Source organism: Caretta caretta, chromosome 3 (assembly GCF_965140235.1).
Source record: "Caretta caretta isolate rCarCar2 chromosome 3, rCarCar1.hap1, whole genome shotgun sequence".
Lineage (NCBI taxonomy): Eukaryota > Metazoa > Chordata > Testudines > Cheloniidae > Caretta > Caretta caretta.
This window is the reverse complement of record NC_134208.1, coordinates 86,245,032-86,258,443: the sequence shown is the minus strand read 5'-3', so window position 1 is coordinate 86,258,443 and position 13,412 is coordinate 86,245,032. Positions and strand designations below refer to the sequence as shown.

Here is a 13,412-nt window from a genome sequence, read left to right as displayed (position 1 = left end):
AGCAGCCATGCCCCCTCCCCCGGCAGCGGTTCCGGGGAAGCCGGAGCAGCAGCTGGCCCTGTTGTCCCCCCCAGCAGTGGCCCCCGGCTTTCCCTCCCTGCAGCAGTGGCCCCCACATTTAGTTGCGGGTATTTATAGTATAAGTCATAGGACAGCCATGAATTTTTGTTTAATGCCTGTGACCTGTCCATGACTTTTACTAAAAATACGTGACTAAATCATAGCCTTAATTATTGTGAATCTACCCTATGCTCTCTGCATCGCCTGATGGTTGCTCTGAGCACAGGTTGACACTATGGTGTGGTTGCTACTATAATGGGCCACACACCTTCACAGAAACATCTACCACAAGTAATACTATCATTGAGGTCAGAAACGTTTCCCTAGAAGAATTCTAAACAGTACCTTCAGTAGCTCTAAATTTATTTGAAACAGCTGGACAGAGAGAGTTGCAATACATGAGTGGGAAGCTCTGTCTATCAGGACTATTTTTAATAATTAACAGTGGCTTCATCTTGGTGCTACCTCAAAAAGTCCAGCTGCAGCATCATTTCAAAGCAATATGTTATTTCACATGACTATACCAACAACTAAAAACTAACAGCAGCATTTTATAGACAATGTAGAATGCTACATATCTGCTTTCACTGCTATTACCTCACATTTTAACTAAAGTAAGATTACAAATTATTGTTAAAAGGAGACAACAAGGATAACACCGGGTGGGGAGCTGCTCCTACCTGCTGTTTTGGGGAGGAAGAGAGATGAGAATTTTAGTGATGGACAGGCAGACTTGGAGAACAAAATCTTTTATTTATCAATAGTAGTAGTACACCACAAAGAAATGTCACAGGGATTAAACACATCTCCCCTCTGCCATTTCCACAGGTGAGAATAGTTCAGTTTCCATGCTTAATCAGTACTTGGTCTATGCAAAGAATGCCAATAAGGAAAGTCAATTAGTGCTAAGTGTAGGGCTTTTCTGATGTGGACAATTGGCTGCTGAAAATTGGACAGCTAAATGAATTTCCCATTGGGTTCTGAACAATCATTAGATGAGAAACTGCTTTCAGTCACTATTGATTTAGGCTGTGTTTGAAATGAGAACCTAAAGGATTAAAGGTTTATTTATTCCAATAGTAATCCTTGAACGATCAGTTCCCTATAAAATAGCTTGAAATAATCTTAAAGTGCATGATAACGTTTAAAAACAATTGATATTAGTACCCCAACCCTGTAAAAACGATATCTAGGGCTTGAAAAATCCACTTGTATATTTGATCTGGATAGAAGTGAGGTGGAGAAAGAAAAATCTCCTTCTTTTCAATAACAGGTACCTGTGTCTGTTTCAAATTCACCAGCTCTCCCAATCACAGGCTAATATAAGACATGAATTCCTGAGCAGGGACAGAAACTTTGGTAGAAATGCTAGCTAGCACATCATCTGCCTTTCACTTATTTAAGTTTAGTAGCTGGGGTAGGGATTAGGCTTCTTACCATAGACTACAGATAGGCTCCCTTACCTGGTCATAGCAGTCTTTGGCTAGTAGACTTAATTCCATACCTCGAATCTTTCTGATAAACTTTTAAAGACATGGCTAAGTCTATTATTGTCTATTCTGCAATAACTTTCTGTTTTGTTTCTTATTGCTAGCTTCACACCCTGGATCCTCCTTTCTGACGAAAATGTAGAAGAAGAAAAAAACCAGATATACAGCAATTCACTTTGCTAAGCAAGTGATTTTACCTGTAAGATTTGTTTTCTTGGGGCTTGTACAACTAGCAGTCTGGAGGCTACATTAGGGTTATTGCTGGCCATCTATGACAACAGAAGAAGTTCAAGAACTTTGGCACCACTACAAGCTGTCATTTGTCCAAGTCTCAAGCCTGTATTCCAGTATAATTTTCAAAGCATATAATTTTTAAAAAAATTGACATTATTAATAATAGTAACAATTATATAACAAACAGAAGGTAGTATCCTCAGGTTTGGTGGATATACAAACAAGATACTACTCTTTCTTGTATGCTTGTACAGTATCTTAACCTATTTAGCAATTACGTTAGGGATATGGATAAGCAAGCTGTATGATATCAAAGGAAGAGAAAAGTAAAATAGAAAAATCTGAATCTTAAATGACCTCTTTGACCAAAGGAAGCATCTGCATTATGTCTAGTAATAGAGGGCAAAACTTATACTGTTCATATGGTGCTCTCCAACACTGATCTACTAGTGTATTCTCAAATATATTTCCTCAGAGACTGCCATTTTAAATAAGTTTCCTTAGTCCATAGTTTTGCCCTTCTAGCAATTGATGTTTTAAGGCTCTTATTTCTGTTTTCAAACGTTCAGTTATTAAACCACTTTCTCTTCTTATGTAATTTAAGATTTCTTTGGGATGATGAAATTTAGAATACATATGAGGGAGGAGGCAAGCCTAATTCAAAAAAGAGGAGGTAAATTCTGAGACAAGTTTGGGAGACACATTCATGACAATCTGGGTTACAAAGAACTATCAGAATGGTTTCTCTGATTCTTAAGATCAGTCTGGCCAACACAGCAGCAATTAGAAAGGCTACAGCCAGCTATATCATCTTGTTCTATGATCTCATCACCTCTAACAGGTTATGCATAGGCACCTTCAGTTTACGCTTTAGGACTGTATGAAGTAGCGTGGGGTCTGTGGTACTCAAAAGCCAGCACTAAACCAAAACCCCAGCACCATGTTGAGGGTAATATTGCTGGAAATGAAGTGGAAGACAGAAGGCCTGATCTATAGGAAATGTAATCTCAATTCAATCTGTCAAAGTGCCTTCCTGTCCTGTAGTTTTGGAGCCAGATGTTAAAGATTATTAAGAAATTAAACTAGGTCTCTGACATAGGATTCAATTGTTGTTGTTGAAAATGCTTGAGCAGAACAGGAAAATAATTGATTAAATAGCCCATGCAATGAGGTAAATGATTCCAGTATCTTCCTGAAGACAGCAGACTAAACAATGCATACAATGCTATGGTATCAGTGCATCAGTAATCATGCTGATCGTCTCATTAGTTCCTTCTACTTTCTCATCTATCTGTATCCATCTGCTGTCTCTTGCCTTATGGTTGGATTATAAGCTCTTTGGGCAGGGAGAGATCAACTTTTTGTTTTGTTGGCTTAGCACCTAGCACAATGGGGTCCTGGTCCATAATTAGGATCCTAGGCACTGTGGTAATACAAATAAATAAATGCAGTTATTTGAAATGTTGCTGCCCTCATATTAGGTCTAATCACTATGGAAAGCAAGCTCATCATCAATTACTATTCAGGAACCATCTTGAGACTTAGAAGGGAACTGCTCCCCCTCAAAGAGCCTGCCAAGTCTGAAATGAGCACAGTCCTCTATTGTCCTGTGTTCCGTAGAAATTTATATTTCTTCTCCCTTCTCTATTAATCATATTTTTTGGATTTGTATGTATGTTTCAAGCTTGCTTTCAAATCAGATGAAGTTTCTAAAATTTATTCTTTACTCTCCCTGCTCCTTGCTCTCCATAAATGAGCACTTGCTGTGGGGATCAAAGCTTTTTTTCCTCCCCTTTTTAAAATAACTGGGGAAGATCCTGCTTGTATGAGCTACCTTTTCACAAGAAAGAGCTTTAAACTTCTTATAGAAGTATGTGTGCAAAAAGTTACAAGAGTAGTTTAAACCTTCCACATCATATAATTCACTACACTATGGGATATTATTTTGAAGATCCTTAGTATGGAAAATTCTTATTGGTAATGTCCATGGGGTTGTGTCTTTTGCAGGTGACCCAGAGTTTTAAACATTTTTGACCTGACATCTGAGGATTTGATATTAACCCTGAAACATGTTTTTTGATTTCCAGACAGTAATCCTAAGGAACAAGTGTTAGGCTATCATTACTTAGGAATCTGGCTCCAAACGGCTCACATCTTGATACAGTTGTGTAAGCCAGTCAGAAAATATCATAATAAACTCATGACAAGAGTTCTCAAAGATAATTGCTAATGTTTCCAAGATTGCTTCAGCTAGTTCCTTAAGTACCTAGGGTGAATTTCATCAGAGCCTGCTGACTTGAATACATCTAACTTATCTAAATATTCTTTAGCCTGTTCTTTCCCTATTCTGGCTTGCATTCCTTCTCCCTGTTAATATTATTTGTGTTAAGTATCTAGTCACAATTAACCTTTTTAGTGAAAACTGAAGCAAAATAGACATTGAACACATCAACCTTCTTGGTTATTCACTCTTCTTCCCCATGAAGCAGTGGACCTACACTTTACTTAGTCTTTCTTTTGCTCCTAATGTATTTATCGAACCTCTTCTTATTACCTTTTATGTCCCTTGCTAAGAGTAATTGATTTCACGCTTTAGCCTTTCTGATTTTTTCCCTACATGCTTGTGCTATTCTTTTGTACTCATCTTTAGCAGTTTTTCCATGTTGCCACTTTTTGTAGGATTCCTTTTTGATTTTCAGGTAATGAAAGAGCTCCTGATGGAGCCATATTGGTTTCTTGCTATTCTTCCTATCTTTCCTCTGTGTCAGGAAAGATGGGAAGAATAGCTGTGCTTAAATATTGTCTCTGAGAAACTGACAGCTCTCCTGAACTCCTTTATCCCTTAGATTTTCTTCCCATGTAACCATACCTACTAGTTGTCTAAGTTTGTTGAAGTCCATTGTCCTTATTCTACTGTTCTCATTCCTTCCTTTCCTTAGAATCATGAAGCTTGAAGATTTCAGGATCATTTTCACCCAAGTTGCCTTCTCATTCAGTTTGCTACCAATTTCTCTCTTAGTCAGAATCAAGTTAAAATGGCTGCCCTCCTGGTTTCTTCCTCCACCTTCTGAAAGAAGAAGTTGTTCTCTCCCCCCCACCCCCCACCCCCCAACACTTTCCATGAACATACTGAACTTTCTGTGTTTTGCTGGATTATTTTTCCAACAGATATTTTGGTAGTTAAAGTCTTCTAGGTCTTGTGTTTCAAATATTTGTTATTTTTCCTAGAATATCTGAATATTTTTCCTATTTTTCCGCTTTCCTCTTCCTGATTTGGTGGTCTCTACTAGACATCTAACATGATGTTGCCCCAGATTTTTCCCCCTTTTATTTTCACTCAGAGACATGCAACTGGCCTTCCTCTCAGCTCCTTCTGAACCTTGGAACAAGTTCATACATTCTAGTACAACGCAACACCTTCTCTCTTTTCCTCTGTCTGTCCTTCCTGAACAAGGTATACTCTATACCAACATTCCAGCCATAATATTTATCCCACCAAACCTCTGTGGTGCCAATTAAGTAATAATTTTGCTTGTGTACTAAGAATTCCAGTTATTCCTGTTTATTCCCCATACTCTTTGCATTTGTGAATAGAGAGTAAAAGATCTTGAGCAGATTCCTCACTGTTCTCCCTCTTGTTGCTTCTGTGACCCTACTAAAATTTATCATTCCTCTCCACCTCAACTTCTACCTCTCTTTTATACTTACATTTGGACATTTGTCACCACACCTCATCCTAAAGCCATGTCCCATTTAATTTAAAGACGTAAAACAGCTGTGCACTGTATTTAATTGTAACTTTAAATAGTACGTTGGTTGACAATATAAGAGTTTAAATATAAGGGCTTGTACACTATTAATTAAATGTATTTGACAAATTCTACTAGCATTAATGTGATGCATTTTCTGAATATAATTTTATATTTTATAATTTATAATTTTATAATAACCACAACAAACTATCAAATAAACTACCCAACAAATACCAGTGAGTTTCATCAGATAATTATGCAGTACTGTTTGACCAGCCGTACTTAATCCATCCCTTGCCTTTGTAAGAACTGCTTTGCCTGTCTTTACTTCACTTGTTTTTCGTCCTGTATTAGACAGCAACACAGATTTTCCTGCATAGTCTTCTCTACTCCTCCTCTTTCCTCTTCCCTACTCTGCATTCTCTATCTCCTAACATAGATTTTTCTCTCCTTTTTCCATTTCTCCCCCAACACTTATCTCAGTAACATACTTCTCATTTCTAATTTATCCCATCATCTCTACCTCGCTTGCCCAACTACCAACATGACAATGCATGCACCCAAACAAAGGGCTAGGAAATTTTACTGATCCCCAGTAACCAAAGGACTAACCCTACTAGCCACAGATGGATACAAAACATGGGGTGAAGCTGGGATGGAGACCCTGTTCGGGGGCAACATCAAGGTACGAAGCCAGCCTCCATATCCCTCCAACTGCTGGGAAAAGGGAAGATGCTGAGATTTGTTTCAGGGTGTTAGCCCTGCACCCTGCTTATGAACTTCCCATTTTTTGTATCAACCTCAGGCTAGAGGTTGTCAGATAATTTGAAGCCACCCTCCCCACCTCTATCTGGATGCTGGAAGGGAGAAGGAACATTTCTTCTATTTCCTACTAGCATCTCTTGGCTGCCAGAGTGTATGGGATTTGCTGCTGCTTAACAACTCTTTTCCCCCCTCCCCCCTAGGCTGTTGAGTGTGCGGGATATCCACAGGGCTCTATGCCTCTCAGTTTACGGCTGCAAGAGGTGGTTTCTGTTACTATAACCATTCCCCAAAGCATTTTTAAGTTCCTATCCCTAGTAATAATTAAGGCTGCGAGTTTGTCATGGAGGTCACGGAAATCACAGATTTTCTGTGACCTCCATGACTTCTGCAGCAGCCGGTGCGCCTGGCCCGGGGGCTGCCTGAGCAGCTCAGGCAGCCCCTGCACCAGCCATTAATGGGGCAGTCTCAGGCCACTGTGCCCCCCTTTCCTCAGCAGGAGTTTGGGTGGGGGGTTCAGGGCTGGTGGTTGGGGCATGGGAGGGGGTGGGGGCTCTGGGCGGTGCTTACCTTGGGGGACTCCCCTGAAGCAGCAACATCCCCATCCCCCTCCCTCTGCTTCCCCTTCCTCCCATCCCCCTCCCTCTGCTCCTAGGCGGAGGCGCAGCATGACCAGCGGTCTCTGCACAATTCCCCCACCCGCAGGGGCTGCCCCCTCAGTTCCTATTGGCTCCCTTTCTCAGGTTAGAGGCAGCGTGCAGAGCTGCCTGGCCACATTACTGCCTAGGAGCTGAGGGACAGGGATGTCAGCACTTCCGGGGAGGGACCGAGCCAGATAAGGAGCCTGCCAGCCCCACCACCCCCAGCCCCAGTCGGGGTGCCAGGTCGTGTGCTACTGCCCGCACTGACCCCCCCCTCGAGCTGTAACTGTAAAATTCAATCTGCAAATCATTTTTCCTATCATTCTTACTAGCACATATTTTAAACTGATGAGTGTTTATCAGGGATTATTTAAACAGATATTCATAAATTGACCATTTAACTTCAGGGGGATCAGAAGATGCAGTGTGTATCTTATGATATTACAACATTTGGATTTGGTCAAAAGAGCTTCTGCTATTGGGGATGGAGGAGTCCTTTAGGCTTATATGTAAAATAATTATCATAAAATAAATCTTTCACACATGGGTGCTCTTTCAGGTATTAAAACACTCTGCTTTCTGATCAATGATCCAAGACCAAGGTTTAAAAAAGTTTACTAGTCCTGAAAGCATATGTATTACACTGCTCTGACAATGGGTGTAGCATTGCTTGTTCACAAAACATTCATATTTTACCATTACAGTATATTTATTGTTGGCTTGCTTTCTCCTGACTTTCTTTGCTTCTGACATAACTAGAACCCGAAATTAATCTATTATGGCGTTTGAATGCCAGGTTTTCTGAAATGCTAGTGATCATCAATTGAAGTGTTTAATTCAGAACCATCAAATTCTGAATGTAGGCAAACAGATATTACATTGATAAGATTTATAAAAATACCTATATAGTAATAAGTCACAGTTATATAGGCTATACTCCTCCCTCCCCTTTCCTCCTATTGTTTGTGATTCACTTGTCACATCTTGCCTTAGATTGTAAATTCTACAGGGATGGGACTGTGTCTTTGCAAAGCACCTACTACAAGTGGTTTGAGCATTGGCCTGCTAAACCCAGGGTTGTGAGTTCAATCTTTGAGGGGGCCATTTAGAGATCTGGGGCAAAAACTGGGGATTGGTCCTGCTTTGAGCAGGGGGTTGGACTAGATGACCTCCTGAGGTCCCTTCCAACCCTGATATTCTATGATTCTCCATAGATATGATTGTGAGTGAGTTCTATGATTCTATGATTCTCCATATGATTGTGAGTGAGTTCCTTTAAATGGGGCCCTGATCCCCATTGGAGCCTCTGGGTGCTACTGTAATATAAATAATAATTTAAGATACAGATGTTTAAAGGAGAAAAGTGTAAAACAGACAGAAGACTTCCCCATTTCTTTCAGTAACAAACTGTGAAGTAAAAAAAGAAAGAATTTGTTTTGCACTGGAATGGAAGGAATGTTTCCAAGTGTTAGATGCTGTTTAGGACTGATTTTCCTTGCAGGCAAAGCAGAGTACAACAAATTGAGGATTTTATGAAAACTCTACTAAAAGAATCCTTGGTTTTTTTCTCTGGGTCATTTGTCAGTTATTGTGATAATGTAAATTCCTCAGAAATGGAGAGGCTTCACCCCCACATAGAATCTCAGAGTTGGAAGGGACCTCAAGAGGTCATCTAGTCCAACCCCCTGCTCAAAGCAGGACCAATCCCCAATTTTTACCTCAGATCCCTAAATGGCCCTCTCAAGGATTGAACTCACAACCCTGGGTTTAGCAGGCCAATGCTCAAACCACTGAGCTATCCCTCCCCAACATGTGGTAGACTGAACCAATCCTATTGAAATTCACAGCATTTTAATATTACTGAGATGTTAAATTAAGGTAGGTTATGCTTCTAGATATTTATACAAAAGATCAAAATACTAGGTTTTAGGATATCTCCTGGGAGGAAACCCTTGATATTGACATTTCAAGATCATCAGAAAGTATAATGCCATTAAAAGCAGCATAGATCACAAGTTGCTTTTATATTCTGGATCCCTATCCCTCAATTTGAGCCATAAATTACCCCTATAGGATACAGAAGAGACCATATTGCAAAAGCAGAGCATCTGTATATATGAAAGTGCATAATAAACAGAATAAACTATTTTAAATCAGTAAGCTGTATTTTTTCCCCCCAACTCTACTTGTGGGTTTAATCAAATCTTGGACCCAAGCAACACCCATTTACAAGCATTCTAACAGAGCTGAGAATCTCTTATGTGCAGCAGTACTTTTGGCTAGTTAAAAGATTGCCATAATTTTTGCCTGTATTTTGCATAACCGAATTTACCTTAGTGATGGAAGGTATGTTAGATTTGTCTTTCAGAATTCTGAAGAAGTTTAAAGTATGTTTAGTGATTTTCATTTGTTTAGTTATTGTTAGTTCCTCACACATACAAGGAAGGCATCAAATTAGATTTTTTTTAATTATTATTATTATTATTATTATTATTTATTTTGCTCGCCTCTTGAGCTTTGTCATTTACTGGAGCAGCTGGAGAACTTAAAGCAAACAAAAGTCCAGTGCCTCACTATTTCTACTTCACGTGGTATCTAGTCTGCAATTACACTACATGGGGATTTGTTTAAAAAAGGATTTACTCACTATTTTGAAGAAATACAGTCTACATAAGAATAGTAGACTGTATTTCACACAGTAAGACCACTAATAATACAATTATAACAAAATAACCAAAAACAAGTCACAATTTTTGGTCAATCAAAAATTCAAATAATTGCCCCCCTACGGAACCTCAGACTGGCAGCGGGCTGAGCGGTGCCAGCAGCCGGAACCCCAGACCAGCAGCGCGGGTGGCAGACGGAACCCCAGACCGGCAGCGGGCTGAGCAGCTCAGCCGGCTGCCAGTCTGGGGCTCTGTCCGCCGGCCCCTGCCAGCCAGGGTCCTGGCCGCAGGCCCCGCTCAGTTCACTGCCGGCCCGGCATTCTGCCCATTCAGGCCGGCAGCGGGACCCTGGCTGGCAGCAGAATCCCACTAAAAATCAGCTCGTGTGCCGCCTTTGGCACGCGTGCCACAGGTTGCCGACCCCTGCATTAATTTAATACCAGCAGTGACATCTTTCATGCAGAATCTTTTCATGTATTTGACAGGTTTCAGAGGAACAGCCGTGTTAGTCTGTATTCGCAAAAAGAAAAGGAGTACTTGTGGCACCTTAGAGACTAACCAATTTATTTGAGCATGAGCTTTCGTGAGCTACAGCTCACGATGAAGTGAGCTGTAGCTCACGAAAGCTCATGCTCTAATAAATTGGTTAGTCTCTAAGGTGCCACAAGTACTCCTTTTCTTTTCATGTATTTGATGCATTCATTGCCAAAAAATGATATAACATCATGACATCATAATTTGTCACCCACTGTGTTGCATATAGGCTTTTTTAAAAATAAAACTGTTTTTGCATCAAGTTTCTGACTTATGCAAGACTAATTAATGAAAACTGAAGTAATCCTGATTTTTTCCATAATAGATGGCAACCCTAGTAGTGGCTGCTCTTTATCAAACATTCTTAGTGTGAGTTTGCTGAAGAGGCTGTGGAATGGAATAAACAATTTATCCCTTCAGCTTCTTTTCTTTTAAGGATACGCCTACACTACAGATGCTACAGTGGCATATCTACAGCACTGAACCTATGCTGCTGTAATGCATACGGTTCCTACATCGACAGAAGGGTTCTTCCAATGTGCAGTTAATCCATCTCTCTGAGAGGCGGTAGCTATGTCAACAGAAATTTCATCGACCAAGCCATGTCTCCACTAGGGGTTAGAATTTTTTCACAGCCCTGAGCCTGGCAGCTAGGTGAATCTAATTTTTAAGTGCAGAGCAGGCCTAAGTCCTTTGCTTTGCAAGTCCATCACTTCATGCTTGACAGCCCCGGTTAGTGAGTTATTTTTGAGTAGCTTCCTAAGAAATGGGATACTTGGCCAGTTGGATGAAGTTCATGTAAGGTGCCTCCAAGTTGCATCAAATATCATTAGAGTAAGAACTTTGTAGGTGGAGAAGGGGGTGAGGGAGTAGTATTTTTTTCTGCTATGGAGACAAAGTAACGGAAGTACATGCACAAGATGTAGATGATTGACAGCTTCTACGGCACCATAGCTCCAGGTCCTATTAGTTATTGTAGAGATAGGAACTATCCTAAGGAGAACCAACCTTGGCAGGTATAAACCCATGAAAATGGGAATGGGAATGTTACTACTGGCATTATACAAAATTCAAGATCTCCTTTTTTGTACTTATTATTACGAAATTTCAAAGGGAAAGGCAAGATATAGCCCAAATATTTTGCTTCTAACAAAACGAGTGAATAATTTATTATTAAAACATTGATTTACTAGCAGTGCAAATTTTTGGCACAGCTCTAGTTAATAATATTACTGACATATCAATCAAAATGGGAAATTAAGCATGGACTAGAAATCAACTTTTTTTCTGCAATATATTTTAATTCTTTCATTACAATCTTGGTCAAAATCTCCCTATTTTGTTATCTGCAGGAGTGTTTTTTCATAAAGTATCCAGTAGGTCCAAAGCATAATATTTGTATATTCTAAAATATATTCTCAGTACTGCTCTGAACTCTAATATGCTGCACCCACTCACAATCCTCACTCAAATGATTGATAAATATACAGTGTAATTGGCAATGTTTACTATTCAGGGCCTAAAAATCAAACAATTTTGTTCAGTCAATAGTACAACATTCATTTGAAGTGAAACAGATTCATTTGAAGTGAAATACTACGTGGAGGCTTTCTTGTGCAGTTATAATATTTTTCCTTTTTCCCCTCTATACAACTTCAGGGGAGAAAATGAGGAACTAAAAATTAAACTGGCTCCAGACTAAGAGAGTGCAAAGGTTCTGGTTGACAGCTAGAATGTCTCCTAATTGCAGACATTAGAACGCAAGCCACGTGATCCTCCACAGTACAACTCTGGTGTTAATATTCCTATTACCAGTGGTTTTCTTAGTCCAGAATATAAAGGGAACAGATTTTTTAAAAAAACTAAACATAGCACTTACCAAGTGAACATAAGGCACAAAGTATCCAAAAAGTGCAGCGGGGATTCCAAAAGCCCAGATTCGATAACCCGTAACCTTGAAAATGGAGAAACTGAAAATCTTCTTTGCAGAAGGAAATCTCAACATGCCCTTCTTTCCACCCTCTTTGTCACTTGCACTGGAAATGAGGGGTTTGTAACTGAAGCCAGCCAGGAAAAGAACAAACATAAGGATGCACAGAACCCTTAAAGTGTTGTACAGGCCAACTGAATCAATCAACACTCTCAAAAGAAAAGGCAGTGACACAGTGAACAAGCTGCTACCGGCAGTGACGATGCCATTCACTAGTCCAAGGCGTTTCTTGAAATAGTGCCCCAGAATGACCAAGGATGGCTGGTATGCAAATGAACAACCACAGGCAAATAAGATTCCATAGGTGAAATACAGAGGTTCAATGGAGCTATATCAAAAGAAAAAAAGTTTGAAAATTGCATTAGTATGTTACATACAACACTGTGAATGCTCATATTCAACAGTTACATATAAAAGAGTTAATTTTCCACATATGTGATTGCAGAATAAAATATTAATATAATTTATACTTATTTACTGTAGAAGTAAATTCTATCTACTCAAGCATACAATAGTTAAGTGGGAAAATCAGAGAATATTTCATACTCTCATTGATGAGATCTGATTGAAAGTACACTTAATATTCTTTAAGAGATAGTCTCAGGTCAAGTTAGACCAAAACATAAGTTCAGTAACATCTGTGGCTTGTTTGTTTTTTAAATCCAGCGAAAATAATACTTTGTTTGGATTTAAGCATTTCCCTACTATGTTTGCAACCCAAATTTTGCAACATTATGATAATGCTTGAGGGCCAAAAAGTGAATCGGATGTCTATTTTTATGGTCCACAAGGAAAGTACAATAATGCAAGAAGTAAATGAACACTATTAATTGTAAAAACAAAAGGAGTCCTTGTGGCATCTTAGAAACTAACAAATTTATTTGGGCATAAGTTTCCATGGGCTAGAACCCACTTCATCAGATGCATGGAGTGGAAAATACAGTAGCAAGTACATATACACAGTACATGAAAAGTTGGATTAGCCTTACCAAGGAGGGGGGTCAGTCTAACAAGACAATTCAATTAACAGTAGAATACCAAGGGAGGAAAAATCACTTCTGTAGTGGTAATGAGGGTGGCCCATTTCAAACAGTTGACAAGAAGATGTGAGTAACAGTAGGGGGAAATCCTCATTGTTTTTGCTGATACAGACTAACACTGCTACCACTCTGAAACTATTAATTGTGAAGAATAAAACTAGAAAATTATTTCAAATTTTAGTATAATGGGTTATATATAACTGGTCAGATTTTGTTAAGTATGATTTTTCACCTGACAACATC

At 39.4% G+C, this 13,412-nt stretch overlaps 1 protein-coding gene across 1 annotated transcript in view; it reads right to left on the bottom strand.

The window, feature by feature from the left end:
• Positions 1-13,412, bottom strand: part of SLC16A10 (solute carrier family 16 member 10) — a 170,196-nt gene that overhangs the window by 39,903 nt on the left and 116,881 nt on the right. The window contains exon 3 of the mRNA XM_048844782.2: positions 12,019-12,457. Coding sequence (XP_048700739.1) covers positions 12,019-12,457 — 439 coding nt within the window. The remainder of the gene's footprint in view (positions 1-12,018; positions 12,458-13,412) is intronic.